At 35.1% G+C, this 27,895-nt stretch overlaps 1 protein-coding gene across 5 annotated transcripts in view; it reads right to left on the reverse strand.

Annotated features, from left to right (window-relative positions):
- Positions 1-27,895, reverse strand: part of LYST (lysosomal trafficking regulator) — a 261,878-nt gene that overhangs the window by 17,926 nt on the left and 216,057 nt on the right. For all 5 annotated transcript variants that reach the window (XM_072647543.1, XM_072647542.1, XM_072647544.1 and 2 more), the window contains 8 exons: positions 26,552-26,618; positions 24,669-24,825; positions 12,693-12,833; positions 10,530-10,747; positions 8,639-8,869; positions 6,973-7,162; positions 4,991-5,127; positions 2,961-3,059 (listed from right to left, as the gene is read on the reverse strand). In XM_072647543.1, the coding sequence (XP_072503644.1) occupies positions 2,961-3,059; positions 4,991-5,127; positions 6,973-7,162; positions 8,639-8,869; positions 10,530-10,747; positions 12,693-12,833; positions 24,669-24,825; positions 26,552-26,618 (1,240 nt within the window). The remainder of the gene's footprint in view (positions 1-2,960; positions 3,060-4,990; positions 5,128-6,972; positions 7,163-8,638; positions 8,870-10,529; positions 10,748-12,692; positions 12,834-24,668; positions 24,826-26,551; positions 26,619-27,895) is intronic.

The raw sequence follows: 27,895 nt of genomic DNA on the forward strand, positions 1-27,895 counted from the left end.
TTCAGTAATACCTATGAGGTATAATTTGCCTCTGTGTATCAAGCTCTCTAATTTTACATTCTTATTACTCATAGTTTACGCTATTTATATATAGTCATCTGCTATTCTTCCTTCTACATCCTTTCTACACAGAATCCAAGTGTGGTGGAGAACAAGGGTTGACCAAAAAGCCAGGCCAGTTTGGTACCAAGATGTGATTGGCAGGTCAAAATCCTGGGGTCTGAGCTGAGCTGAAAGGTGGGCAAGCCTGTATGAGAACAGGGAACCAAAATGCAAGTACTACTTGAGAGATAAACATTTATATTACTCAATCTGAGTCCCAAGGTGACTCTTTTCAATGTAGTCCTCATCCCTGTTGATGAGCCATCACTGTGGCGGATGGCATCTCCCAATAAAAATAGCAGGTGATATTTATAATTTGTTTTTTTATGGAGAGGAGTCAGAGGTTTGGACTTGTGATTTTATAAGGACGGGAAATTAGAAGCATATCACCTTACTGATAAGAACAGATAACTTGTAACTGACTGACAGTCTTAAGAGTTTGCGAGAGGGAGATTAAACAACTTGCCCAAAGAAACATGGCTGGTGTATGTCAGAGGAAGTACTTGAATCCTTGTCTCCCTAACTCCAAAGTCAATCTTTTGGCACTCTGCCTCACACAAGGCCTTAATGTTTGCCAACTGCTTACCATACAGTACATTTCTTGATCTCTATGACAGCCCGTGAGGTAAGGTACTACATATCTCCATTTTATAGATGCTGAAACTGAGGCCAAGATTAAGGAATTTGCCAGGAGTCACAAAGCTAATGTCAAAAGTGGGACTCGAACCAAATACTTCCTTTCAAGTATGGTACTCTTTTGCCAACGATCCTTCTGATTCAGCAGCCTTGTGAACTGTGGGCTCATGCAAACTGCCTCTGGTGCCTCTTCTCTCAAAGATTATATGGGAAAGATATGTCAATAAAAGATATCCCATATGTACTGTCAAATACTTTTCCCCATCACTGCCTTCACCTTGATCTGCTGGGAGTGGCAACTCCAGAGGAGAAATGGCAGAGCTCCTTATCCAAAGAAACATGTCCTTCCCTTCAACCTGTCAAATGTAGTATGTGATCCCATTAAAAAAAGTTTCCTCTTTCACAATGTGGTGTTATTGTAGCCTCAATGTTTCTGAAAGAGCCTGAGAGATAATCATCTAGTCTAACCTTCCACTGGATATGGGAATTCCCCTCCTACAATGACTAGCTATCAGGGTTTAGTTATAGAATAGACAGAAGTTATGTACGTGGTTATTTTTTGTTAATCGTGGTCAAATATCTTTATCTTAGAGAACTGGATGAATGGGCATTATGGGACAGGACAGGACTTGGCAACAGACTATATATGGTAGATGAGAGAGAGGAGTCCAGGATGACACCTGTATTTTGAGCCTGGATGTCTAGGAAGATGGTGATGCCCTTGACAGTAACAGGAAAATGAGGAAGAAAGGATGTGTTGGGAGGAGGGGGAAATAACCTCAAAGACATCCTAGATTCTTTCCTGCCCTACTTCACATTACCAATGATTTCCTTGCCTTTAATTTCTCCCCTCTCCAATCTATTCCTCCACAGAGATATCAAAATAATATGTTCCCAAGGCATGGGTCTAACCATGACACTCCTATCCTGAAAAAACCCTCGGTCCTTCTTTATTGCTTCTGTAAAAACATACCTTTCTTAAATTAGCATTGAAAGCTCTCTATTATCCAGCTTCTCCCTACCTTTCTTCCATTCTTATTTCACATTACTCATCTTCATTCACTCTATACTCCAGTCAGATTGGTGTTCTGGTTTTTTCCTCTTAACCAATACTGTCTCTTGCCTCACCCATACAGTCCCATCTTCTCCTTTTTTAATCCTTATTTTTCTTCAACCCTTTGCTCATACACTACTTCCTCTGAAATGATCTTCTGATCTCCTGATATGCTCAGGTGCTAGTGTTACTCCTTCTTCTTCCTCAAACTGCCTAGTAGCATATGGTGTTTACATCGTTCACCACTGCCCAGCAAAGCAGATATTCTGTGAAAGTAGGAACTGTTTTACTTTTGTGAAAAACACACATACACACATGTATATATTGCCAGCACATCGCATGGGACAACGACTTAACATTTGTTGAAGTATACTGAAGACTCCCATAGGATCAAAGGGTAGTTGAATGTGTGTGTGTGTGTGTGTGTGTGTGTGTGTATGTGTGCGTGTGCGCGTGCATGTGTGCATGCCACGTGTGTATGAGGGAAAGAGATCTTTACCTAGGCCATTTCTTCCCCATTACTATTCTATCCTCCAAACCAGATCATCAGAGACCATGAAGAATCTAAACCACTGGGTTCTACCCTCCCTGGCCTAAGCTCCTTCCTGGATGTTTTCTACCCTGTTACTGAGCATACACTCCCCCCACTTTCTGTCTCTTACTCTGAAAACTGTAACTAAATCAACACTACCATTGTCTCTGCAAACAGCAAATCAATTGATCCTGGCCACCGCACCTCTTCATGTGTTGTCTTCCCTAGTAGAATGTAAGCTCCTGTAGGTCAGCAACTGTCTTACTACTGCATTTGTATCCCCACTCTTAGCACAGTGCTTAGCACAGAGTAAAACACTTAAGAAATGGTTTTCATTCATTTATCCAATCATTCCTTCATTCAATGAAGAAGACATCAAATAAGACCTAATTCAAGAGATGTTTCTCTACTAAAAGGAGCATTTTATACTTTATAAATATGATGATAATTTCACAAACTAAATCCAAAGAGCTGTTTTTCTTACATTTTAAAGGAACTAGTTCAAGAACTTTTTATTATTAAACACTTTTACTCTCCTTTTAAGAGTCATATATCAAATAAGATACCATGAACAAAAGAATACTTCTCTTGCTGCTGATAAAACAAAGATCAGCTAATTTGCCTTAATAAACATACCACACTGCTTGTAAATCGATTCATGTAGACTGTGATGACACCACATTTGCTTCCAGTAAACAGTTGGCAACTGTCTGGTACCCAAGCACAACTAGTTACCTTGAAAAGCAATATGTAAAAAAAAATTATTTTAAAAACATAATTTCCCATAAATCAATTATTTTTTCTTACACTTATGTTTTTATCCATGTATGCTTTTCAATACCTGAAATTAGTAAAGTGATATTAATTTTGATAGTATACATATACCCATATGACAATAAAAGACAAATCATTTTAGTTGGAAAATAAGCTTGGTGCCAGAGGATAGTAGATTTCACTTTTGATAAGAAACCTTTTCTGGTCCATCTCTCCATTTTCCCCCTCCTCTTCCTAATGCATCTCTTCTGAAATTACTTCTCATTTACCATGTATATACATACTGGAATGGTTTACTATTTCTTCCTCCACTGGAACCATTTTGTCAAGCAACTGAGGTCTTCCTGACTGCAGGCCCAGTGCTTTAAACACTGAACCACCAGCAGCCTCCATGTACAAATACATGTATTGTATGAAAGTAGCTGTTTGGATGTTATTTCCCTCATTAGAATGTGAACTCCTGTAACTCCAATATTAACACAGTGCCTGAAATATCTTAAGTATCTGACAAGTGCTTACTGATTGATATTACTCTACATTTCTGTATATAGGCACTAATTTCTAAAACTGAAATAGGATGATCTTGTGGGCATGTGGTTAACTGACCTAGAAGTTCTGAATGAATTTTACCTTGGATTAAATATATGTAAATACTTAATAACACTTCTATAAAATTGTGATGGTGGAAAAATGTGTTAAAAATGCATTCTTTCTGACAGAGTACCTCAATTATACTATAAATAATAGTTAAAAAAAATTAATAAGTGGTACCATAGAGGAAAGAAAGTTATAAGAACAGCTTCAGGGGAGAAGCGTCTAAATTCCTTCTGTCATAACCATGGAAATGAAAAAAAAAGTTGTTTTGAGGTCTCTAAGTCCCTGAAGAGCCAATAGTGACACCAGCAGTAGTAGGCAAAGAACTATCTTACAGGGCTACAAATACATGAAATAAGCTGACAACATGCTATTATCAGGAGATTTATCATTAGAGTGATGTAAATTCCAGAGGAAAAAAAGGTATTTATTAACTGTACTCTTGTTTGAAGGGAAGAACACAGGAAATTAAATATTTGTTTTTTTCTACATAACCAAAATGGCAGACAGAAAGACAGTAAGTAAACTCAGAAAATTTCAGAGTACTAACTTAAGATTTTTTTAAAAAGATTATTTAATAGACTTCATTTGTTTTCAAAGTGCTAAAATAAATAGAGACACATAACACTCATGAAGAAATAGAACTACTACATTTTTGCATATTTTAGAACTTGGAAAAATGGAATTAGAAGTGACCACAGAAAGTATCACTGAAAGGGCAGCTAGGTGGCTCAGTAAATAGAGCACCAGCCCTGGAGGCAAGAGGACCTAAGCTCAAATCCAGCCTCAAACACTTTACAATTACTAGAGGTGTGACTCTGGGCAAATCACTTAACCCCAACTGCATTGCCAAAAAAAAAAAAAGTATTACTGAAAAACCTCAGATCTGTGGTTTATTTACAAAGACATTAATACATAAACTGATGTAGGTGATCTGAGAAAAACAAAACATTAAATACTGAACTATAGTTATTGACAAATAATATTTGTTGTCATCACAAGCATTTATTGAGAAGAGACTAATTATTTGGTTAAGAACCTGTGCCATTACTGACATGGAGTAAAAGTATAACAATTATAATGATAATTCATGAAATGTTGGTTGGAAACAGATTTAAAGGGATTTAAACGGATTTAAATGGGAATTGAGACAGAAGAAATGACATCATCAATGTAAAGAAAATTTACCATCAGTTTTTGGAACTTGATTAAGTGAAATGAAACTAATTATTACTGTTCCAAATGAGTTATTTTAAAAGCATTACATAAAAAAATATATTTCATTAAACAGTTTTTACTTGATGCTGTTGAGAGCTCTGTATGAAGTTCACTGGAGGCTCACTTTGCTTGCTCTTCAGTCTTAAAATGTTATCTGCATAACCCCAGCTCAAAATGGCAGACCACTGAATGTCAGTACTGTTCATGCTTCTCACACCTTCAATGGAGACAACACATGTGCATTATCACTGTTTATTTGATTCAGAAGACATAAGAAATGGCATATACAAAGGTTAAAGATTAAATACCTTAGCACAATAAAGACATGCTTACGATAACGAATGAGGCATTTACGCTGGGTCACTTCAAATCCAGTAGCATTTAGACAGGATTTTGGTTCCCAATGATAAAGTTTTGTTTTCTTACACAAGCAACAGTGATAAGATTTTTAACACAAGTTTTTACACAAGTAGCAGTATATGATTTTTACTCTAGCAGTCTTTGGATATTCAGTTGCATTTGTCTTTAATATGAACCAGACAATGTACCTAAATAACTTTCTGAGCATGCCTTCCTGAATAACAAGTATGGCTAAGGACAAATACAATAAAGACTAAATTTATTCAGTAAGAATAAAAGAAATTTCTACCTTGGGAAGGGATAACAATACCCTCAACTACAAAAGTCTATTTATCTTTTACCACAGAAATCTACAATAATGATACTTCTTAATTCACAACTGCTAACCTAAAAAAAAAAATCTTGGGGTCTTTAGGGATGAAGGTTAAGAAACACTGGCTTTTCCTTTCTGGTGCAAATTTAATCAGTCTATAACTTAAGATAAATGTTGTTAATGCAACATATTAATGTTAATATACACAGAGTTAATCCTAAAACCTCTTTGAATGGTGAATCAGGGAAGAATTTAACAGCACATTAAATAAATATACATAACATATTGTTGAGCATAATTCTAAATACTGATTATTAATGGAACTACAAAGCATGAGACCTAACAAATATATACGATATTCTCAGCTTCCAATTACAGTAAATAAAAAGTATGTTATTTTCAAAAGCAGGTCAACTTCCCTTTCATAAAAACTGTATTACACTATAATTAGCGTCCACATACTTCAACCCTGATTCAATTTAGGGGCAGGTCCTGCGTGATTTGTTAAGCACTAGACTGTACGACTAAATGAAACGGCAACACAGATGGGAAAAGTCATTACTTATAAGAGAAAGGAAACAAAGACTGTCTTTCTTTAAACTAGTGAAGATAGTCCTGCCTGTTGCAGCGTTACATGAGACTGCTGACAAAATCACAGAAGGCCAAGGCTGGCAGGAACACCTCAAGGTCACTAGTCCATGTTTTTGCCTTCAGGCAAAATTGTATACATACAACTCATTACGTATAGATGGGTGCTTATAGTATTCCTAGAGAAGGATAGATCCTATCACTCTTTGATAACTCATTTTCAAAGTCTTGAAGTGGGTAAGGAATAGTTTTGTACAAGAGAAAAATGTGTAAATATATTTAGTTTCCCAAAATCTAGAGAGCATGAAGAGTGCTTCTGCCACATTCAGTGAATTACAAGTATAAGGATTCACAAATAATGTTGGGGTTTTTTTAGCAGGATAAAATTATTTTTAGGGTGAGGGATCTGAATATAAAGTAAAAAAACAAAAACAAACCTTTTAAAAAAAGCTACCTAGCATCTATTTTTTCATCAATTACTCCCTACTCTTTGACTTAATCTCAAGGTATTATGTCTACTGTGTGTGCTATTACTAGGGTAAGGAAAGTCAAGCTAAAAAAAATTGTTTCCATTAAAATGACAATATCTTCATTCTGGTAAATATAACTATTCTTTTCTTTCTTTTGTAAATTCCTCATTTTACAAATGATAAATGACATTTTCTTCTAATTCTTATTCAACATTAAATGCTTGTTAAGTTGAATAGTTTACCAAAGACTTAGATAAACAGACTAAAAGTACATTTATGCTGTGAGAGTTTAGATCACTTGAAGAACACCTTTCCAGGCTGTTTGTTTTACCTTGTTCTTTGCTGTATACCATCAGAAGGCAGAATTTCTGCGACAAACCACAGATAGCTTTGGTGGGCAGAGCCTGAAGAGAACCAAACCTTTCCCCATGTGGCTGGCTGAAGCAGACAACAGGTACAGGAGCACTTGGGGAACCTACATATTCACCCCATTTCAAACCTTTTATCCATGATAAAGGGCTCTAGAAATCAGGAAAAGGAAAAATACAAGAATACAAAAATCTAGATAATTTACCCTCAGGTTAAAAACTGAACTGTGATAGAACAAAATTAGACTGTGAAATCCTTGAGAAAAGAGGCTCTGTTACATTTCTTTGCACTGTACTTAGTATGTAGTACATAATAAAACAATTATAATTATGTGAACAGCTTTAGGCCTTACTGATCATCTTTATGCCCAGTATTGTGCTAGGCACCTTAGGTAATATAAAGACAAAATAAATCTGTAATAACTTTCTTCAGGGGTAGTAAAATGAAATGATTGTGCAATAAAATGGCACACAATGAACTGATGTGCCAATCTACAGTACAGAAAAATGGATCTGGTAAATTGATAGTTGTGTAATACAGACATTAAATACAACAGGAGTCAGAAAAAAATGTTCAGTGTGGGCTGAAGTTGTCAGTACAGGCTTCATGGAGAACATGAAATTTCAAAAGGACATTGAAGAATGGATAAGATTAATATCTGGACAGGTGAAGAGGAAAGGGGAGGACTTTCTAGGCAAAAGGAACAGCATTAATTAAGGTACAGAAACACATCTGAACAGAGAGGAGAAACAGCTCCTTAACCTCCAAGACAATGTAGATGTTGTAGGGAATCAAGATTGGTGACTCTTCTCTATGTCTAACTCTTCTGTTCTCTTTTATCTTCAGTTTCATTCCTAATTTAATCTTTCTTTTATAGGTCCACTTAACTCTCTTAATATTTAGAGTCTAAATATTTAGTTATAGTACCTCCAGATCTTCAGGACAGAAACTATATACATCTACTTAAAAGCTGATGAAGTGCTGAGCAATTTTTCAGCTACTTCTAAAAGAACCGTCCATGGCAATTTTCAATGACACTTGATTATATTATTTTCAAAGTGAATCAGAAATAAGAATTATTGAACTAGATCCTATTTGAAATTCTTTTGAATTTTGAGAAATACACACACAAACACATATATGTTTTTTAGATTAGTTAGGAGTCAAGTGTTAAAAGTACAGGTCTAAATGACATTTTAGTGGCTTAAGATCACTGAAACTTTTTTCAGGAAACATATATATGGGTTAAGAACTAGAACTTTTGCAACAAAGTTCTTTATATGAAGTATTATATACTTATTTACTTCTGTAAAGTACAAAAGGGATTCTTAAAAACCAGCCATGTTAAATTTAGAAAAACTTAAGTGGCTGAAACATCATTATTCCTTACCATTAAATATAATAAAATATATAATAAAAATATAATATAATATAATAAAAAATATAATTTTTTTCTGTAGAATTCTCCCACAATTCTTTGCAAAGTCTAATATTTTGCCTGATGCAAATCTGTAGTCTAAAACAGCAGAACTACAGTAGATAGATGTTAGTTGTTCAACACTAACTCATCCCATGGAAAATGGAATAGGGCTTTATACACTAAAACAACCACCACCACAACAACATACTGGATAGATAACTTCTTTGACAGGTTCTCGGGTTTCCCTGAAAGCCAGCTGTACAAACAGCCCCACAGCAGCAGGAAGTTCTCCTTCGATGCTAAGTTTGGATCCAGGCCTGCTTGCATGTGGAGTGTGGAATAACTGTCGAGGGGTCTGACCGTACGTTTTTATCATAGTTTCTAGTGCTCTTCTCTGAACTGGATCCTCAACTGCTGACACATCCATTCCAAAATATGTCTGAGGGGTAAAAGAAGAGATGAGCAGTACATAAAACCAAACAGAAAAATATTTACATTAAATTTCCAGTGTAGTTTCACTTTTAATTGATAGTTCAATCTTGAACTACTCATGATCCAAAATTAAAGGGCTTTGAAACCTTTCATTAATCACCAGTTACCTCAACAAAATCAGAAATGATAATCCTGGCTGTTATGTGTGATGTTGGTAGTATAATTTAAAAAAAAATGTAATTAGAGATCTCATTAAAAGGATGTCTTTCCATGTACCACTGTTAAAAGCCTGGAAAACACCTCATTATTTTATTAACTGCATTGTTTAGATAGATAAGGGATATAGTCAAATGAAGTGCAGGTAGATAACCAATGGGGTTGTGAACTGGCAATCACTGGAAAATTTTTAATGAAAAATGTGACTTCTTTAATGTAAAGCACTATTAAGTTTTAATTGGCATTATAACTTCTTATGTTCAATTTATATGTATGTGTTTTAAAGATATAGCAGGACAGATATACCTAGTACAGGCCCAATTAATTTTGAGCATATTCCCCTAGCAGCACAGTCTAACTCTTAGAATTTAATATATATGATTCATTTACATAAGTCTCATATACAATTTTCTTTAGTTTCTAAACAAAATTTTAAAGCAGTTTCAAAAATTAAATGACCTTCAAACATTCATTTTGGAATTAGTAGTCATAAAAGTTTATATCTAAATCCTACTTTTTTTACATTTATTTGGCTTAGCATGTTCTGAAATTCAAGTAAGGTCTGAGCAAAATTCAGTTTGTCTTGATGTTCCACACTAAGTATTTGATAAATGAGTGCAGTATGACAGATACCACTGAACAGCTAATTCTAGTGGGAAAAGCATTTCATATTGGCTCTTTCAGGTAACTGTTTTGGGGAATATCTAACACAACTGTATATTTTGTGCTGCTCGGATGTTACAACCTACAATCAGGGAAAATGTTTGTTGAAATTGGAATTAGTTTTATGTTATATTTCAAAATAACATGAATTTTTCATGTGAAGTGCTACATAACTTCAAAGGTCATAAAGAAAAACTGAATGCAGAGATTATGCTTTAAGAAAGTTTCTGACTTTTGTTTCTGGAAGGTAAAGTGGGAATTCTTAAATGTGTCATTGAAAAAAATTTCATCTTAAAGGCAATTTTTTCCATGGTATTCTATCCCTAAAATAACAACGAAGACCAATAAGAAATCCCATAACCCCTCTCATACCTTATTCTCTATGTAAATGTTGGCTTTTTAATACCAAAAAAAGTTCAATATTATAAATGCCTTAATTTTTACTCACATTTTAGCCATGTTTGCTATAAAAACCATGTTAAGCTTGTTTCTATTATTTTGGGGAAGGTGTGTGTACAGAATGATTTCTCAGTTTATCTATAATATAAATATTATCTGTTATCTATACAATAAAGATAATGAATGATACTTATATTATTAGTCTTTGCCTCGGACATTTAAATACACAAAACTTGAAGAAATCCTTGATCAAAATTTAAGTGAACCACAATGTCTTTCTTAATTTCTCTCTTTTGGGAATAACTTAAATGTTTCAAAGGAACATACCTGATAACTAAAATTAAAAAAAAAGAGCTAGTTTTTGTGTAATAGAAACAAAAGCCACTTACAGCTGGATGGAACACATTGATGGCTTGAACAGAAGACTTGCCCTTTTGCTTATACCCAAACACTAAATCAATCCACTGACAAATGTTCTGGGACACATGGTCAGACTCCAGAGCCTGTCGATGTATGAGGATAAAAAGACGAGGATCATTACGAGCCCATGGGGGAAGGTTGACATGATTAACTCGTTCACCATTCTGGCGGACACCAAAATCAAAACCTAAAAAAGAAAGTAAGTTATTTTACACTAATGACATTCATTTATAGGAAGACATGCACTATCAAATCCATATCCTCAAAGTTAAGAATCTGAAATCTACTACAAGTACTTCTACTATATGAAAAAGGCTAAAACAAAGAAGTTATATGGGACTAAGAAATATTAAATATCACTACTGGTCACCCAACTACCTTATACAATGTTATGTGAACAAACAACGTTGTAATGTGTGTAGACATCGTGTAGCCTTATCCTTCTACTACTCTGCCATCACACTAGAGAACAAAAGTAAAGGATATGGCATCAGTTTTACCAGTCAGATTTCCAAATGCAGAAAATACTGAGACAAGATGTTCAATTGTGAAATACACATTGAATACTTTTTAAGCTCTGACGCATTTCTGAGTTTATTAATGTTATCATTTAAAACATTCTAAAGTCTCTTTATACTGGATAGTATGTATATTGGATACTATATTGGTTTCAAAGAAACATTAATCATTAAACAAAGATACATTCAAAGTCTTTCTATCTAAAAAAACTCACAAAATTTCTGAATTTTCAGGTAAAACAATATTGTCCAAGTTGCCAACTTTCTTCCAACTTTTTGCCCAGTGACTTCTTCACTGCTCCTGCTACCTTCTCAGGGGCCAGAACAGGCCACTAGCTTCAGGATTCCATTCTTGCCTCTAGGAGATTCTTAAGCTTGCCTGACTCACATTATCATCTCCTCTCTCTCTCCTAGTCTCCCTGGGGCACATGTGCCTTCCTGCTCCTGACTGCTGTGAGGTGGGTCTCGCAGGACACAGTATCACCATTTGCCATAAGGATGGACCTTAAAAGGAGAACCTTCAATAGTCGAATCACATGCCTTCCTCAGTGGATCTTTCCTCAGTCAATTATGCTCCGCCTGAGGTCATTCCTCAATCCCTCACCTCATTCCAGTGTTTCTGAACCCTAGGCTGGCTGTGTATAAACCTTGTTCCCTGACCTCATTGTTTAGTCTCTTACTTCCATCCCCCTCAAGCCTACCCTGTGGTGTCCGGCTCCAGATACGGATCCTTCCACTGTGCTCTCTTGAAACGCCTGCTCAAGAATTAATAAACTTCCTTCCACCTTAAACTTTTTCCTTTCTCACTTCTTCCATCTTCTGGCCTTTCCTAAGAACTGGTCCTCTCGACTACAATGCATCATCCTTGGCCACCTTTTCCTGTACTAGTTGCAGTTTTCATTTATACCTCCTTCCATTCCTCAAATCAGTAGTCACAGTGAAGGAATCAATATTCCTTGTTCCTACAGCCGCTTCCATACCCTCCCATTATTACCACTGCTTAGTAACCTCTTTTCCTCTGAGGATCATTCAGTAAAAATTCATCTCCAGTCCAGATCCTGGTAGCTATCAGTTACCAAGTCCCAAACATTCGCTCTCCTTTCTCAGTGAGTTCATTGCCTGGCTCACAATTTTCCTTTCCATCACAAATCTGTTCCTTATACTAGGGGACTCCAATATATCCATCAATATTCCCTTAGATACCCAACTTCTCAATTTCTCAATTTACATGACCCATTCTTCTACTCCACTTCCACTATCCATGGAGATGATCCTTGATCTTGTCATTACCCAGAAGTGCTCTATTGCCATGCTCATGAATTCTAAAACTCCTTTATCTGATCACAAAATTTTATCATCCCATCTTCCCCTCTACATAAAACCCTAAATCTGTTATTTATCTTCACCATGAACCTCATCCCTTCCATTCCTCAGGTCTTTTGCTGGCCAACAACTCTATACTGGTTATACTCTATTCTCCTCTCTATCTCAACCCCTTGGTGAACCAGTGTAACTATAATATCCTCTACTTTTAAATCCCCTTTCCATTTGTCCAAGACCCAGCCTGAGAATACTCTAACAGAAATGTCAATTTGAAATTATTCGATGGTTTACCTTCTCGGTTAACCAAGAACTCAGGTAAGTAGAAAAACTCTGGGATTAGTTCTTTTACATCAGTCATGGATTCAAAAGATGAGAGACGCCAAGTTGTATTTGTAGAATGAAAGGTCCTGTCTGGTATATCAAAACTTTGGTCTACGAAGGAAATCAAAGTAATTTAGTTATAATTATAAAGTATTATTTCCACTGGTAGGTCACTTCTTCAATAAAAATTTGAAGTTTTATTACTTCAAAGAGTTAAAGAAAAATATACCCCTCCAACTCAAGTCAGCAGTTTAAAAAAACGGTGATTAATTTTTCATCATCATACATATAACATATAATATCTTGGCAAATATTTTAATATAAATGGTACTTTGGGAGTCCTACATCAATTAGTTTTTAACATCTATTATGCTGCTTTTATAATGAAAAATTGAGATGAAAATCAAAAACTGTAATTAGGTGAAATCTTAATTCTTTTATTTCTATTTTGAAGCAATGGACACTATTCACTGTTGGATGCATTAGTTTTAAAAATTCAAGCTTTTAGGCTTTGGATAATGAAATTGCTCATAATTTAAAACCATAAATTCTATACAGTCACACATTTGTTTCATCCTGGTTGTAGATGATAGTCAAGAATTTTCATTTGCCCTAAGCTTGACAGCATTTACTTAGGAAAAAAAGTTATAATTTTAGTCATTATAAAGTCAATATAATATACTTAGTCAATATAATAATAAAATATAAAATTTATCATAATTTTAGTCATTATAATTTTAGTCAACATTATCACGGGTAGCATCTCAATTAAGCAATGATGTTAGCTCTACCTGACAAAAAAAATTCCATAATCTTTTAGGTTCCTAAATACACTAATTTGGTTTGCTACAGTTCAATTTATAATTTTTTTTTATAATGAAACTAACTTCTTGAGCACAGATTATTTAATCTATATCCTAGCAACTAGGTGGCCCAGTGGATAGAATACTAGGCCTCCAGTCAGGAAGACTCATCTTCCTGAGCTCAAACTTGGCCTCTGACACTTCCTAGCTGTGAGACCCTGGGCAAGTCACTTAACCCTGCTTGCCTCAGTTTCCTCATCTGTAAAAAATGAGCTGGAGAAGGAAATGGCATACCATTGCAGTATCCTTGCCAACAAAACCCCAAATGGGGACACGAAGAATCAGAAATGACTGAATAACAGTTAAACGAAATGAACTAAATAGAAGGAAATTTATAAAGTCAACATTTTAATATTTATAAAGATAACATAAATCTTCTGCATATGCAGATAATTTTCTACTACCTAGTAGAATTTTTTTATCTCTTCTGGTTACCTTCTAACAATCTCCTTTTTGACTCATTTAATAAAGATCTGTAACTCAGATGAAACTGATAAGAAAAAAGGTTTAATACTGCTATCTCTTCCTTCAGCTATTAAGCAAAAGCCTTTTAAACACATAAAGGCTATTACAATATATTGTAGAGCTATTTGTTACATGGCAGAGGTATTCAACTTCTTAGAATCAGTGACAGGAAGTTAAAGGGAGACTTTTTTTTAAAACAAGGACAAATTTTCTAATAACAAGAGTTGGTTAAACATTGAATGGGCTGTCTGCCTGTGAAGTAATAAGTACCTTATAGGACTGTGATTCAGAAATGGAAGGGACCTCAGAAATTGTGTAATCTTTTTCTATAGATAAAGCTACTAAGGCTTGGAGGGTTAAAGTGACCTGCTCAAAGTCATACCATAGTGCTAAGTAGTACAGCTTCAAAATGATGAATCCTCTCACTTCATATTCTTTCTTCTTTCTACTATATTCTAAGTATATGAGAAGTCAAAAACCCACAATCTGTCAGGGATGTTATAAATGATATCACTGCCCTGGGTGAAAGGTTGGATGACTTCTGAGATCTCTTTCAACTCTAAGATTCTATGATTTTTCTCTCATTTTGGTGGATAATTAAGAATTAATGATATAATTTTCTGTCAAACCAACCAGTTTACACAAATGCCTATAAATTATTTTAAACTCATGTCTCATTTTCACCTTGTTCTTGGGGGCTGTTCATGTGCAAAAGCACTTTTGGTTTTACAATACTGGCCTCCCTCTCCCTCAAACTCACGCTGGATGAGTTTCAAGATGAACACACCTTGTTATGAATTCTACTTTATACTTAATAGTGTTATAAATGTAGTTCTGGAAGAACTGCCACAGAATTATAATTATAATTCCTAAAAAGTATAATTTTACACCTCCCCCACCCCAAGTCTACAGCACTTCTAAGTCAGTTTTTAGATGCAGGTCTAAATAGCCAACAGAAATGCCCTATGTCAAAATTCCTCACTGTGGTGTAGAGGTGAGCTTGAGTGAAAGTTCTGGCAGTCTCTAAAAACTTGCACTCTTCTGGCAAAGCAAGAGTGGTTGAGAGGTGATCCCAGATTCACAAAGGGCAGGTTCTAGAAGGTTCTACCATGTTATAAAGGTTAGCTGGTTGACTACTGAGTGATGAATTCTTCAGTTATGGCGACTCAAGAAATGAAAGAAAACATTAACATTGACTTCTGTGTAGATTCTACTTTCTTGAGGTATTGGCAGAGAGGTCGAAAAGGGGGCAGAGGGTACTCAGAATCAGTTTTTAGGCTGTGCGAAAACATGAATTTAACTGCTGGTACTTTAAATTTAAGATTTTTGTTTAATATCCAACAACTTAATATATAACTAGAGGAAATGTAAACATGGTATAAGGAATATTCAGCTAAATGAAATAATTACATCTCTCTCGGAGAAAGAAATGAAAGAGATGGTTTCACCGAGAGTACAGATGCAAAAAAGAAGTATCATTTATATTTCCTTAGCAACATTCCTGATAAAATATAAGCAAAAAGATCACTCTGAAAATAACTTGGTCATGCACCAGCACTTGTTACAGTGGATGAAGAGGTAGAGAAATTCTATAAAGAATTTAAAAATTCCAACAAAGTCAACACATACATGAATGCTTAGTGACTTTGAAGTGAAGTAAAGGGGAAAATAATAAAAGATGGGTTGGAAAATCTGACTCAAAATTAAGAAATGAAAAAAAACCTAAAGGCTTGGTTCCAAGAAGATTCATACCTGTGTTCCCTTAATACTTTCTTCAAGAAAAGTGTGAGACATGGTAAGCACAGAACAATATTACAAAAATTCTATTTCTTTTGAATAGGCAGAAATGACAATGCCATGAAAGTCACTTTGGAATCAGTTGTTTTCGGAGCAGTCAGATGATCAGCTAATTAGAGCAAATATTAATTAGAGTAAATATTAATATCAATAAGAGATGAGATAAAAGGATAAAAATGAGAAAGGATAGTAATGAAAAAGATAAAGATGGCACTGCATAGTAGCATAATAACTTTAAGGGAAATCATTCAGACAAGCCAGGAAAAGCCATTGACTTTATGATCATTTCCATCAAAAGTTTAACTGACAGAAAGCAAAAAAAGAAACAGCTTCATCTAAAAAAATGTTATCTAATTTGGAATTACACCCAAAAAGTTACTAAACTATGGATACTCTTTGACCCAGTGATTTCACTAATACAATTTAAAAGAAATTGAAGACAGAGGAAAAAGACCCAGAAATACAAAAGTATTTATAGCAGCACTTTTAATTTTAGGAAAGAATTCTAGAAACAAAATGGGTGCCCATCAATTGAAGAATGGATAAACAATAGGCAGAGGTATATTACTGCACCATAAAAATGCTGACTATGAAAGATTCAAAAAAATGACACAGAGTAAAATAACAAAAACAGAACAATGTACATGGTGATCATAATAACATAAAGGAAAACAACTGAAAAAATTTAGAACTCTGAAGAATACAGTGACCAATGACTTCTGAAGACTGATAAGTAAGCCTACTGCATCTTGGAAGAAAGATGATGCAGTGGAGGTTCAGAATGAGATACATATTTTTAGACATGGCCAAAGTGCTGACTTATCTTGCTTAAATAATTATTGGTTATAAGGCAAGAGACTTCTATTGAAGGGAAAGAGTTAGTGAAGGATCACAGAGAGATACAAAAAAAAAAAGATCATAAATATGAGGTAGGAAAAAAACAACCTAAAACAAACAAAGGAATTCAGACAGGGACAGAAACAAACAGGATGCTTTTGTTACTACTTTGTTAAATACACATGTTAAAAATATCTGTACAACAGTTTACTGTTTCACATTCAATTCTCTTTTCTTCTGCTTTATAAACTGAAATGTTTGTGTTTGTTGATGATTGCTAAGTTAAAGCTTAAAAAAATGTACATGTTCTCTTTTAAAAGCAGAAAAACTGGGGCAACATCAGTTTAGAACATAAATGAATTTGCAATATATTATGAATAAAGAGGTAGAAGGTTATGACTATTACTGTCTTACCAAACAGTGGGCTACAGAAAAGGTAAAAGTTTACAGAAAGATGTCAGACTATGCCAAGCGCATTTATAGGAATTGGTAGGAAAAAAAAGGATGAAAAATTTATGCCAGTGTTTCTGTAGTAATTTGTTATCACTGATGCCAATGGGCCACCTACAACCTAAACACCTCCATATCCAATGTGAAATCTGAGGAAGCAGAAATGCCTTTTTAAAAAATGAAGCTACGAGAGCAGCCAGAACATGGAATACATGGAGTGAAGCCCATGTGTGAGAAGATAGGGTTTTGAAAGAATATTTTTCAAGACATCTGAATGAGGAGAAAACACCCATCCCCTCTCAAGGAGGGGAGAATAATCATGCATTGTAGTAAAATCAAGACAGAGATATGGAAGTCCACAGTAACTACTGACCTACTTTTCCCATCTCTATAAAATCTTTATATAAGTGATTTACATATGAATTAAAGGTATCTGATGAAAAAAAGGAATAAGCTTTTCCAAATGATTTTCCCTAGCAGACCATACAATCTTTGCTACCCAACTAATTCAAAGTTGTGGAGAACACAAAATTCCACTTATTGACTCTTAATTATAGGAAAGCATTTGAGTAGATATAGCAAAATATATCTTTATACCGACTTTCCTCTTACTGCAGTGTTTCACATCCATGAGCTAAGATCATACCTTGTAGATTTTAAGATGATTCAGTGATAAATAAAATTGCAAAGATAATTGCTTTCAAAGGCTTTTAATATCAATCAAGGCATAAAAAATAAGGAGACATGTTCAAAGGTATACACTGCTGTAGAGGAACAGTAGATTTGGAGCAGAGGACCTGGGTTTGAATCCCAGGGGGTCACTCATACCTGTTTGACACTAGGAAACTCATTCAGATGACCTGGGCATGAATTTTTTTCTCTATAAAAAGAGAATTGGATTAAATGATCTTTAAGGTTTCTCTAGCTCCAAATCTATAATCATATGTCCAGTTGGTCAACAACAGCATAGAAATCCTGAAAATCAAAGAAGAGATTAACAAAACTGAAAGCAAGGGGGAAAAAAACTCCACTGAATTAATAAATAAAACTAGAAGTTTGTTTGGTTATTTGGGAGGGAGGGGTAGGAAATCAACCATTAGCTTATTTGATTAAAAAAGAAATCTTTCTTTCTTTCTTGCTGCTTGTAATAATTTTTTTTTTACTTAGAATTATCAGTGCCAAATTACCAATGCCAAAAATGAAAAAGGTGAATTCACAAGCAACGAAGAAATAAGAGAAATGATAAGAAGCTATTTTGCCCAATTATATGCCAACAAAACTGATAAACTAAATGAAACTGATAAATGTTTATACAAATATAAAATTCCAAGATTAAAAGAACTAGAAATAGAGGACTGAAGACTTGATTCCTAATCAATGTTGATGTAAAAATTCTAAATGAAATAATTACTAATGAGACTATAGCAACATATTACAAAGACTACATACTATGACTAAACTTCATTCACAGTAGGAATACCAGGCTAATTCTATTAGGGAAATCATAAACACAGTTAGCCATATTAACAGCTACAGTAAAAAAATTATATTATTATATCACTTGATATGGAAATAGGTTTAAACAACATACAATACCAATTCCTGTTAAAACTACTAGAAAATATAGGAATAAATGGAGTTTTCCTTAATGTAACAAATAGTATTTATTTAAAACCAAGAGCTGGCATTATCTGCAATGGGGATAAACTAGGAATTTTTCCATTAATATCAGGGGTAAAGTAAGGGTGTCCATTATCACTATTACTATTCAATATACTGTTGGAAATGCTAGCTATAGTAATAAGACAAGAATAAGAAATTGAGGGAATAATCACAGGCAAAGAGGAACAAAATACTCATTTTTTTTTTGCATATAATGTGATGGTTTACTTAAGAAAACTTTAGAAAATTAAATAAAAAACTAACTGAAACAATAAAAACCACCAGCAAGTTTTCAGGCTATAAAATAAAATGACATAAATTATCAGTATTTTGGTACATCACCAAAAAATTTACAGAAAATATAAAATACTTGGGAGTCTACCTGTGAAGACATACACAAGAATTATATGAACACAACTACAAAACGATCTTTACATACAGACAATTCTAAACAGCTAGAGAAGTATTAATTGTTTATGGCTAGGACTGAGCCAATATAATAAAAATTATAGTGCTACTTATACTGATTTATTTATTCAGTGTCATCTCAATCAAAGTATCAAAAGAGTATTTCATAGAGCTAGAAAAAAATATCAAAATTCATCTGGAGAAACAGAAGGTCAAGAACATCAAGAGAAATAACGAAAAATAAAGTCAGAGGGAAGTGGACCTAGTAGTACTAGATCTCAAACTATACTAAAAAGCCATAATCATCAAAAGAGTTTGGCAATGGGGAACAGATTAGGTACATGATATACAAAAACAAATGAGCACAATAGCCTAGTGTCTGATAAAGATCTCAGCTATGGGGGCAAGGATTCACTGTTTGACAAAAACACTGGGAAAACTAGAAAGCAGTCTGGCTGAAATATACAGATCAACATCTTACATCACTGAATAAACTGTCCAAGAAACTGTAAAATCAGAAAAGGAAGTGGGATGTGGGATGGTATAGTGAGAGCTTTTGAATAAGGTGTATTTGTCATCTGTTAACCTGTTAATCATGGGTTTAGTTTATTCAAAAAAGAAACAAGATAGGTAAATGGGGGTGGGCACCATTGTATATTAAAAAGGTACCCTTGTATGAGGGCAATAAAGGAAACAAAGGAGAAGCACAGTAATAGTTTTAAGAAGAGTGTTAGGAATGTTCAAGTTCAAAATGAATTGAGGCTAGGTGAAGATAACTAAGGATAACAAAAAGACTTATTTTTGTCCTTTCTTCCTTCCTTCTTTTTGTTATTTTGAAGAAGAAGCTCAAAAAAAGGGGTAGACCACTAATTGGGATAAAGGCAACGATGGCAATGGATGTCAGACAGCAGGCGAACTGTTCAATTTTTAATTTTCTTTCGTTTTCTCTACCATAGTGAATAACCTTTCCACTGGAAATGGCACAATAAAAATGACTAAGAAGCAGTTCATATCTGAGACAGGGAGACTGTAAGATATCAAGCTGCTACCCTCAGTGAGGTTGTCACCGATCTAGATGAACTACATATATCCATGTATGCTGAAATCTGGCAGATGTAATTGCTGATATTGTCAGTGACATCTGAAAGACTGTGGAGAATGGGAAAGGAAGCACTAGACTGGAGAGAGACAAATATCCCAATTTTCAAAAAAGTTAAGGGTAGAATCTGAAACCCACAAGCAAGGAATTTATTTTGATTTCTTGATGAAGTTTGAAATTGCTATTAAAAGGATTCACCTAGTGATCACAAAGAGACTACACAGCTTCACCAATAACAGGTTATGTCAGACATAACGGGTTGGTTATGTTAGACTTACCTCATTTTCTTTTTTTCACAAAGATATTAAATCGGTAGATCAAGGTAACGCTGTAGGTATAGTTTACCTTTATTTTAACAAGCATTTGATAATGGTGCTCATACTAGTCTTATGGAAAATGTGAATAAAATTATGTGAGCAAAACAATAGCACAGTTAGAGAGATTTTAAAATGAGTGAATGATCAGGCCCAAAGAATGGACATTCCTTGATGATGTCATATTGGAAGGTCTTCATTAAAGTGCTATTGGGCTGAGGTTGGTCCTGTGCTGTATGACATTTTTATCAATGGCTTTGTTAAACATGTAGATATTTGCTTTTCAAATCTGCAGATGACACAGAATTGGATGGGATAGCTAGTATCCTAGATGAGAGTCAGGATTCAAAAATATTTTTGACAAGCTATAATATTGGAGAAAATCTAGTAAGACAAAATTCAGTAGTGATAATTAGATCCATATAAAAGAGAAATGGGTTGCCTTTGGAGGTGATGTCTTAAAGTATATAAAGGGCTATCATGTGGAATAGTGATTAGATTTGTTCTATATGTCACTGGAGGGCAGAACCAGGAGTAATGGGCTGAAATTACAAAAAGATAAATTTAGGCTTCATGTCAGAAAAAATAATAACAATTAAATCTGTCCAAAAACAGAAGGGTTACCCTGAAGGGTGGTGGATTCCTATTCACCAGAGATCTTCAAAGAAAGACTGAATGACCACTTGTCAAGCGTGTTGTAGTGTAAACAGTTCCTGGGTATGGGTTCAAATAGATGATGGCGGAGGTCCCTTCCAAATTTAAATGGTATAATCTGGGTATGTCATAGAAGAGACTCTTTTTCAGAAACAGAGAGGTCCAGACTAAGAGTTCTTAATCTTTTTTTATGTCATGGACACCTTTGGCACTCTGGTGAAGCCTAGAGATTCTTTTGTAGAATAATGTTTTAAAATGTATAAAATGAAACACATAATTGCATTAAGAAGTAAACTAGTTATACTGAAAACCAGTTATCAAAACATTTTTAAAAACTCAACAAATTCCAAGATCTCAGATTTAGAATTCTTGAATTAGACAAGTCAACAAGGAAGCAAATCAGCAAACTTAAATCTCCAAAAAGTAAGTGCCAAGAATTGTGCTAAGCACTAGGGAAACAAAGAAAGGTAAAATAAGACAAAATGAAACATATAAATAAACAAAAAATACCCCAAATCAAAGAGAAACAAAGTTCTTTGCTCAAGGTGCTTGGTCTAATGCGGGAGACAACTTGCAGGCAACTGTCTATAAACAATTTATATACAGGGTAAACTGGAGCTAATCAATAGAGGGAAATTTCTGCTTTGAGACTGATCCAGAGAGGTTTTTTTGTAGAAGGAAATATTTTAGATCTGTTTTGAGGAAAGGTGGGAGATGAGGATGAGGTGGGAGGGAATTTCAGACTTGGGAGTTAGCCAGCAAAAGAGGAAGGAGTCATGAGGTGGAGTGTTGTATACAAGCAACAGAAAGGAAAGCAGTGTCACTGGAGGGCAGTGAGCTACAGGAAGACTGGAAATGTAGGAAGGGGCCAGGTTATGAAGGATTTAAAAAGTCAAGCAGGATTTTATATTTGATCCTGGATGTAATAGGGAGCCACTGGAATTTACTGAATGGGGATGACATAGTAAGGCCTGCATTTTAGGAATATCAATTTGACCATTGACTGATGGTTGGACTGAACTGAGGAGAGACTTGAGGATGGAAACTAACCAGTGAACTGTCCTCATCCTGGAGTAGTCAAGGTATGAAGCAATGAGGGTATATAACAGGGTGGTGACTATGTCAGAAGAGAGAAGTAGGTATATGTGAGAGATGTTACAATAGTAGAATTGGTAGGACTTGTGAAATGACTTGAAATGAGTAAAGAATTGAAGAAGACACTTAGGTTAAAAACCTGTATAACTAGAAAGATGGTGGTAACCCCAGCAGTTAATGGGAAGCTCAGGTGAAAACAAAGTGAGTTATTTTTGACAATGCTGCGTTTAAGATGCCTAAGACATAGCAGAGGATGCAAGGATAGGTCAGTGGAGAATTTGGGGCTTAATAAATAGATCCGAGAATCATTATCATAGAGGTGATAATTGAATCCACAGGAACTGATGAAATTACCAAGTAAAACAGTAGAGGGGGAGAAGAAAAAAGGCCCTAGGAGAGAGCTTTGGGGATAATCACAGTTAGTAGGTATGACCTGGATAAAGGTACAGCTAGGGAGACTCATAAGTAGTCAGACAGGTAGGATAAAAACCAGGAGAGAACGGTGTCATGAAAATCTAGAGAAGAGCATATCAAGGAAAAAGAGGGTGACTGACAGTGTTTATGGATGCAGAGAGGTTAAGAAAGATGATGACTAAGAAAAGGTCACTGCAGAGAGCAATTGCAGCTGAATGGTGAGAAGGAGGCTGGACTCACAAGAAGACAGTGAGAAGAAATTAAACAGAGTTACGGATTGAAGATGTCCATTTCACAGAGTTTAATTATAAGAGGAAGGAAAGATTTAGGATGAGGATTAGACAAATGGATTAAGAGAAAGTTTTTCAAGGATGGGGGAAATATGGACATGTTTGTAGGCAGTAGGGAGGCAACAACAGGGAAAGACTGAAAATTATTGAGCAGGGTTGATAGATATGGCAACAGGTTAGAAAAGACAGGATAGAACGGGATCATTTGTTCATGTAGACAGGGTTTGCCTTGGCAAGAAGGGCCATTTCTTCGTGTGAAATAGGGATAAAGGCAGAAATCATGGGGAGGATATAAGATGAGGAAGGAGAAAAAGACATTTCTCAGAAAATAGCATAAATTTTTTCAGTGTTTTCAAATGAGAGATGGGGGAGAGGTTTGAGGAAGGATGAAAAGGTATGGAAAAAACACTGTACTGAGTGGGCTAATAAGTAAATTAGGGAAGTGTTAAAGGATTGTTTTGCTGCAGTGAGGATCTAGTTGAAATTATATGACATAAATTTGCAGTGGACCTGGCCAGTCCAATTTTGTGATTTTTTCCAGTTTAACTAATTCAGCAGCAAATGCGGGGACTTCAAGGCTGACACTTGGCAAGACAAAATCAGCAAAAAGTATAAGAGGGCAAAGGACTCAAGAGGAGAGGCCAGTGTAGAGGTTCTCCATGGGTTAAGAAAGAAAAGGCAAGAGAGTGTAGTCAATATTGAGGTGATGGTCTGAGAAGAATAGAATAGAGGCATTAGAGGACATAGCAAGGATGAAGAAAAAGCTTAAGGGTTGAAAAACTTAAGGAGAAGTGGAATGACAATATCCAATTATGATCCAATAAGGAAATTTCAAAGTTCATAAACATGGAAATAGAACACTTGTGAGTAATGGCTATATCAAGGGTATGACTATCCGTCTGTAGCTGAGGCTGAGAGGTGGAGGATGTCATGGGAAGTAAGTAATTTGAGGAACTGGGAAGTTAGGCTATTTGAGGAAAAATCAACATGTATACTGAGAGTATTAATATATATGCCCTAGTATGAGGGCAGGAATTAAGGAGGAAAGATTATGAGCCAGGCACTCAAGGAAACAAGGAGAATGAACTGGAAGTTGAACAACCAATATATAATTATATTTATCATTAGGTGATAAATATATACAGATGGCTGCCGAGGTCCCTGTCAAAGCTGAAATTCTCTGATTATGAGGTGAACCGTTCAAGCTCTACACTGTGATCTATGGAATGTTAAAGGATCCAGTGAAGGAATCCAGTGCATTATGGTGATCCTCTCTGATGGATTCCTGATAAAATGTAGACAAATTACACAACCTGTGAAAGAGGCTGTGTGTGACAATCTGTAGAAATGGAGGGAACACCTGTAGTAACAAGATAGATATTCTGAAAGAACAGAGATTAGAATTTTTCACTCTAGAAATATGAAAGCTAATAGGGAATATTATCAAATATTATAAAATCACAAAAGATAATATTTAATATTAATACTAGAGGCACACCATAATGTTGAAGGCAGTCAGTAAACATATTAATATCTTTTGTATTAATGGTACTGCTACAAACTATATACATTTTAAAAATAGTAAACAAGAAAATTACCTTGATAGGCTAAGAACATTTTTGTAAAAGGAGGCATTCTAACCAAGAAGTGAAGCACCGTTCCACTGTTTGAATAATGTGACCCATAGTGATAAGGTTGGACAGGAGGCATGGGGTCATCTTCTCGAGCCCCTTTGCGATATTCCTCTTCCAAATACTAAGATGAAGAAAAAGACATCAGAAGGTGTGGCATGAGTGCTGTCTTTGGTCTAAAAAGGAGGAAGAGTGTGTGGGGTGGGGTGCAGTGGGGGAGCTTGTCCCCGTGCACATTGTAACCCTTCCACTTCCCTTTTCGGAGCTCTTCTCAGCAGACCCTCCCCTGGTGATGATGGTCCCAGGTTCCCATCTCCAAGTAATGCCCATGTTCAGTGCCTTTCTCTGGCTCTTCTCTCTCAAAATTTAACTGTTCTGTACTCCTTTCTCTTCCTGTTCTTCCCAAAGCTTTCCTTTAGAGAGGGAAGAAACTGGACTTCCACCTCACGCCCCTCTCCATAGGCAACTCTGCCTGGTTTCAACTCCATAGATCAAGATGCCCCTGTGCTGGGGACTCCCAGATGTCCCCCACTTCCCTGCACTTTCCAGTTTCCTCCTGTATGTTGTCTTTCCCCTTTAGATTTTAAATGCCTTAAGGACAGGAACTGTCTTTTCTTTTTTTAAAACTTAATTGTATCCCCAGTGTTTTGCCTGGGGCATAGTAGGTGCTTAATAAATATTCACTGAATTGAAACAGTATTAGAAAGCAATCTAATAAATTTATCCCTTCTAGGGGGCTAACTATTTGTAATGTATTAATATGTCAACCCTCACAGGGACCTCACATCATTAGTGTATCATGTGATTAAAGGGATATTTTCAGAAATACTATATATATACATATATATGAATATACATAATATACACATACATAAATACTTTCCCTAGTTTTCTTATATATCTTCAACATATTACAGCTTCATTGTGATTTGAAGAATAGATAGTACTTTGTTGTTACTGTTTTCTTCCCTTGCAGACATGGCATTTTTCTTAGTATTTAATTCCTGTCACTTCTCTCGTATCCCATGGATAGTTCTAGCCTGTCTCTAATAATAAAACCAGACAAAGAGATTGTAAACTTGAAAAGGGCTGGCTCTCCCCTGGAAGATGCAAACGGTGGCCAAATATGAACAGAGCATTACTGCCTTAGCCATTCATATACAAATGCAGCAATGAAATGCATTAATTAGCCTAAAAATTTTTTTAGAATTCCTAGTAAAAATTATTCTTCTGAGACCATACTTAATTCCCTAATCTTAAAATTTCATTATGGAAAATCTCTACATAGGCTATGACTGAACATAGAAAGTATGTCCAGAAATATGGAGGATGATATTTCAGGTTACTGTAAGGCACACATACGCACACACACACATCTATATAATCATAGATCAGATAGAAATGTCTGTCTACGTACACATAAGTACATGTACAGTACACATACACAGTATGTGTGCGTATAGTTATATTACATATATATACTTACATTATTACATATTAACACATAATTTTAAGGACCATAAATAACAAGGCAGCTCATTATCTGTTTCTCCCTAGTTTTCTTGGTGAATTTCAGAGATTATAGTAAGTCAGTCATATTTGAGTCTAACAAGTGCGCAACAACATTCCAACTGACGTCATAATAAATCTATCTTCTTCATTGTGTATTTTTTGATAACTGAAATATTTCAATTCAATATAGAATGTTTTTAGAAGACTGATGAAATTAGAAGAAAAACACCTGTACATAAAATTAATTTAAAAACCAACGTCTATAACACATTATATTTCTCAAATATGAGAAGGAAGACATTTATAAAGTGTAATGTGATTTTACACCAAAGGCTCACCTTGTAGGTATCCACATAACGATCTTCTTTTTCTTTATACTGTACAGCTATAGGTTTGGACAAATTTCTATAATTTAAAGAATGGAAAAAATAATTTGAATACTTTTTAATTATCCATCAACTTTTCACAGTACTCTGGGCATAGTTAATTCTCAATAAATACTCTGGAAGAAAGAAAAGTTTGTCTTGTCTATTATTTAGACATAGCATCAGAAGGTCTTAGAGGTGGAACTAATTTATGCAATACCTCAATTTTCTCCAAATAAAATTATTTTAGAAAACATGAATGTTTCCTAACTGGTATATAGAAATTGATTATTGGTACTTGTCTCATAAATGGCATTCTAACATCTACTGACCACTCCTGGTCAGAATCCCTAATGCTCTTTTTAGATAACGCTTCCTTCTGACTTTTGCAGCTCCCCTTGGCAGTGAAGACTTCCATGATCACCTCAGCCGGCACTTTCCTAATTTATTTTGCGTTTCCTGTTTACACCACACAACTAGTATCTGACCACATGCAGATGTATTTTCTAGTTGTATTTAATATGATTTAGTACTTTAAAAAATCAGTATATGGGGGTTATCTCCAGTCTTCCGGATCTATGTCTTACCACTAGGCCCACATGGCGCTGGAGGAGAAAGTGAGTCTGGTGACTCTGCACAGTCCTTCCTCACTTAAACCCAATTCATTTGAAAGTCAGTTCTGATGTCATAGTCCTCTTTGAGAGTGAAGGGCAAACAGCAAAGATGACAACCACCTAACTAGTTCTTTACAGTCTGAGGCCACGTCTTGACCTGTTTTGTATTCTAGCATAGGATAGGGACTCAGTAAATACTTGCTTACTTGTGATAATGCTTCTATAACATTTTAACATGTGTATGAAGAAGGGAAAGAACTAAAGTCTATGACTGAGAAATGTGTGTATTACTTAGGAGGAAGTGGGATAGAAGAAAACAAATGAAGGGAATGATTTAAAAAATTTTTACCATAACTTTATTTCTAATCTTTCTCAATAACCTACTTTAACTAGGGATATACCCTCATAGAGTACTTCACCTCATCAAAGAACATATATTTTTTTCACTTTTACAAATAGTCTAAATATCTGGGTAAAGTATATACATATACATAGTTCATATCTGCATGATTAAAACTATAAAAAATGAAAATAATCACAGTATTTAGAACTAAACAGGACCTCAGAGAACTCTCCTAGTCCAAACGCCTCATTTTAAAGATGAGGACATTGTGGCATACAGATTTTATATGACTTTTTAAAGTGACAAAGATTTTTAAGTGACCCAGAGGAAGCTGAGATTAGCAGATGGTGCTGGGCTTGG

This window comes from Notamacropus eugenii, chromosome 2 (genome assembly GCF_028372415.1).
Source record: "Notamacropus eugenii isolate mMacEug1 chromosome 2, mMacEug1.pri_v2, whole genome shotgun sequence".
Classification (NCBI taxonomy): Eukaryota; Metazoa; Chordata; class Mammalia; order Diprotodontia; family Macropodidae; genus Notamacropus; species Notamacropus eugenii.